This window comes from Calidris pugnax, unplaced genomic scaffold (assembly GCF_001431845.1).
Source record: "Calidris pugnax isolate Ruff unplaced genomic scaffold, ASM143184v1 scaffold38, whole genome shotgun sequence".
Lineage (NCBI taxonomy): Eukaryota > Metazoa > Chordata > Aves > Charadriiformes > Scolopacidae > Calidris > Calidris pugnax.
Window position 1 is genome coordinate 9026002 of NW_015090995.1, and position 3894 is coordinate 9029895.

General features: G+C 43.8%; 1 protein-coding gene across 1 annotated transcript in view; it reads left to right on the plus strand.

The window, feature by feature from the left end:
- The first annotated feature begins 188 nt into the window (after positions 1-188).
- The window catches only part of MCTS1 (malignant T-cell amplified sequence 1), a 7548-nt gene continuing 3842 nt past the window's right edge, over positions 189-3894 (plus strand). The window contains exons 1-4 of the mRNA XM_014955286.1: positions 189-317; positions 1095-1247; positions 1899-1996; positions 3047-3180. Of these exons, the coding sequence (XP_014810772.1) occupies positions 307-317; positions 1095-1247; positions 1899-1996; positions 3047-3180 (396 nt within the window). The 5' untranslated portion in view covers positions 189-306. The remainder of the gene's footprint in view (positions 318-1094; positions 1248-1898; positions 1997-3046; positions 3181-3894) is intronic.

Here is a 3894-nt window from a genome sequence, read left to right on the forward strand (position 1 = left end):
GGTCGGGACGCCTGGGGTGGCTCCCCTCGACGGGTCGGCGGGGCCCGACCGGGTGCACCGCGCTGCCCGCTGGGAACTGTAGTCCCTAGCGCACGCGCCGGGTGCACCGCGCTGCCCGCTGGGAACTGTAGTCCCTGCGCGCTCTCCGTCGCGATGGAGCGGCGCGACGGGCCGTAAAGCGCGCGGCGCTTCCGGCTGGCGCGGAGGGGTGGGCCGGCAGCCTCGTGTGAGGGAGCGCGGAGGCCGTGGGTGCCCGCGCCGCCGCCCCCCCCGCCGGTCCCACGCCCGGCGCCCACCGCCCCCAGGATGTTCAAGAAGTGAGTGGGACTGCACCCACCGTCCCCCGCCCGGCCGGGGCTCGGGAGGCGGCGGGAGGGTGGGGGAAGGAGGGCTGGGGCGGGCCCGGCACCCCCTCTGCCCTGGGGTTCGGCCCTATCGGCCTGGGATCAGCGCTGCGCCCGTGGGACCGGCACCGCCCGGCCCTACTCGGGGGCTGGGGCTAAGGCAGCGCCGGGGCGGCCGGCCCCGATCCCCGCCGGGCTCCGCGGCCTCCTGCGCGGCGTAGGGATCGCCCTCGGCTTTGCCTCTGGGGTGCTGGCCTGGGCTCTCTGGGTACTTGCTTGCTAAAAGGAAAAAAAAAAACAACCAAACAATCTAAAAATAGCTGAGTCGTTAGCTCGTCTGAACTCTGGGGTGGTACAAAGCGCAGTTCGTATGACTGCCCCTATGAAGGGCTCATACATACACTTGAAGAGGGCTGTGTTGGTGTTACTAGTAGAGTGTACTCTCTGAGTTGGGTGAAATAACGCTGTGTGCCAAGGTGTATCTGTGGGACTGTATGCCTGTTTCATGGATGTACACAAAGTTTAAGGAGAAATACAGCCTACTAGTGGAAAGCTCCCTGCCTTCCCCCAGCACAGTGTTCCCAGGGGACAAACGAGCCTCATGAAATCCTAGGTTTGAGAATTTGAACGATTCAATACTGCTGTGGTGTTATAGAGAATTTATAAGCATTTCTGAAGAATATGGCTGAGATATGGCATCTTTTGGGCAGCAAATTGTGCTTTTCTGAAATACTTTCACTCACTTGACAGATTTGATGAAAAGGAGAATGTATCAAACTGCATCCAGCTGAAGACTTCAGTTATTAAAGGTATTAAGAATCAGCTGATTGACCAGTTTCCTGTTATCGAACCATGGCTAAACCAAATTATGCCAAAGAAAGATCCAGTCAAAATAGTAAGATGGTAAGTTTTATTTTTCTTAACCTTTGCTTCCAAGGTGATAGCATTGCTTCCTTCATGTGTTTATTTCGTACAGTAGATGAACCTAGGGTTTTTGAGAAGCATCTAATATCTTACAGATAACAGTCCACGTTGCGGCCAAGCCAGAAAGTTTGCATGTGCTCATCATGCTCTTGAAGACATGCTAGTAGGATGCTTGAGGAAAACAAAAAGCTGCTTAGTAGTGAATGCAGCATATATTTGGGGACTTTCCAGGGTTGTTAAAGGGAAACATTCAGCTTTTTTACTACTTTTGGGCTTCCATACATTATCTGGATTATTTTCCTTTTTTTATTAAGTAGAGAGTAGTAAATGTTTGCATATTCCTGATCCTTGTCCACTCTTTGTATTGCATTTTAAAAACCCTGAAGAAATGCTGTTTGTAAATAGCTGGATGTTTGTCTGTAGATTCTTTTATTTGTTTGTTTGTTTCTTTTATTTTTTTTCAAATGGGAAGGAAGTGTGCAGGAGGCCAGTGCTGAAGAACAAGGCATAAAAAAAAAGATAATGTTTTTAGTAGACACCAAGATAGACCAGATTCTGTGAAGTGAAATATTTCATTTAAACTATAAAATATTTAAGTAGCTATTGGAATAATTTTTTTAAATCTTGCAGTCATGAACATATAGAAATCCTCACTGTGAATGGGGAGTTGCTGTTCTTCAGACAAAGAGAAGGGATTTTTTACCCAACGCTAAGGTTGCTTCACAAATGTAAGTTTCCTGAGGATGGTAGTTGTGGGGTGAGATGGGTGAGTGCGTGATTCCACAGGACTTTGGTATAATCATATTAATAAGAACTTACTACTTCCACGGACACATATATATTCCGGAATAGATCTTAATAGTGTACCTTCTCAACCATAATTTATTGCTTTGCTATTTCAGGTGCCTATATGAATTGCTTCCTTCACAATTATTGTAGTGGTATATGTTAAGCAATCTAAACTTTGATTTCTAAGAATTAAATTGTGCAAATATCTGCAAAAAGTCTTGAGAGAGCTTTCCCTAGGACACAGATCTAAGTTTCCTATTGTTAGTTCCTATCTTCTGTTCTTTTGAGTCTTCCTTTAAAACCTTTTTACTTACAAAGACTTGTAGGTTTTTACAAGAAAAATATTTCTTAATGCGTGCTTGTGTCCTGTAAGAATTTATGCTGTGTGCTTTTTGCTTTTCACAATTTACTCTTATTCATTATTTTTCTTGTTGTTCTCCCTGTTCTGCTTGATTGTGTTACTCTGATATGGATGAGTGTAGGTGTCCCAGAAAAGGTTAGTCAGTCAAATCTCAGTGTTTGAAATACTTCAAGAAGGTGCATGCATCTTGAAGGATGGTTTAGAGAGCTGACAGCCTTCATGATTTTTTTTTTCTGTCTTTGCCTTTTTAGTCCTGTTAACATTAAGCTGTTTCTTTTTCACCTGAGAAATTATATATGTAATTTGAGGGATTTAAGACCTCTTAGTATGTGAGCACTTGTGTGATCATTTTCACTGGGGGAACTTGTTCAAATTGTTCCTCATTAAATGGGTATATGAGTATGCAAGAGGCATAGGCCTAGTGTTGGATGACCCTTTGGTTCTCAGATAAAAGCTGTGGTCTGGGAGAACAGTACAGGCCACAGGAGCTCTGGAAATTGTTTCTCAAACTTCCTACTCTTGCAGCACGCTATGTATCTAATTGCCCCATCTAAACTGACTTGATAATGAGTTACTCATGTTGTCATCTTACCGTATTAATTGTAATGCTGTATCTTTCCCCTCCTAGACCCGTTTATTCTACCACATCAGCAGGTCGATAAAGGCGCCATTAAATTTGTACTAAGTGGAGCTAATATAATGTGCCCTGGCCTGACGTCTCCTGGAGCAAAACTTTACCCTGCTGCAGTTGATACCGTTGTTGTATCCTTCTCTGACTATGAATTGCTACTTGCTGTGAGATAAGTTAAATTTCTGTTCTTGTGTTCTCAGCTGATCGTTATCTGAATTACTTTGGATTTTAATGGTATTTCATGGAATAACTAGTAATCTGAAAAGAGCTGCAGAGGTTCAGATGGCAAGGTTAAAATTGTTCTTAATTTCTTTTACTAACTCTGATGTTCCAAACCAAGTAACTATTCCTGCTGAGCTGTTGGGTGGGATGCTGTTCCATTAATCTAACTGATAAGTGGAGCTCCTTTGTGATTTTATGCGGAACTGTAAATATAGATGAAGTGCAGTGTAATTTGCCCCCTACCTCCTTAATCAATCTTGTAGCTCCTTCAGTTATAGAAGAATTTGCTCCTGTTCCTAGGGAATCTGGAAAGATGTTTAGGATCAGCTTTACTGTAGTCAGGACTTGCTCTATGTGTCTGATGAAGTTAGCATCTGTAAAATTAGGAAAGTATGCTAATTTGTCCCTCGTTATGTTACTCAGAAAGGAGCCCTGAGCAAATACAGCATTAACAATATCAAGCTGTGCTGTTTTTGCAGCTTTTGTTCTTTTGCTTTTGTTCTTAGATGCTATAGGAAAAGATCAGCAGTTAGCATCACATATTGCTAAGCTTTGAAAAAGATATGTCTGATTTCAGTACTACTTCTTTTTTTTTTTTTTTTTTTGGGTCTGTCTTAATTCTT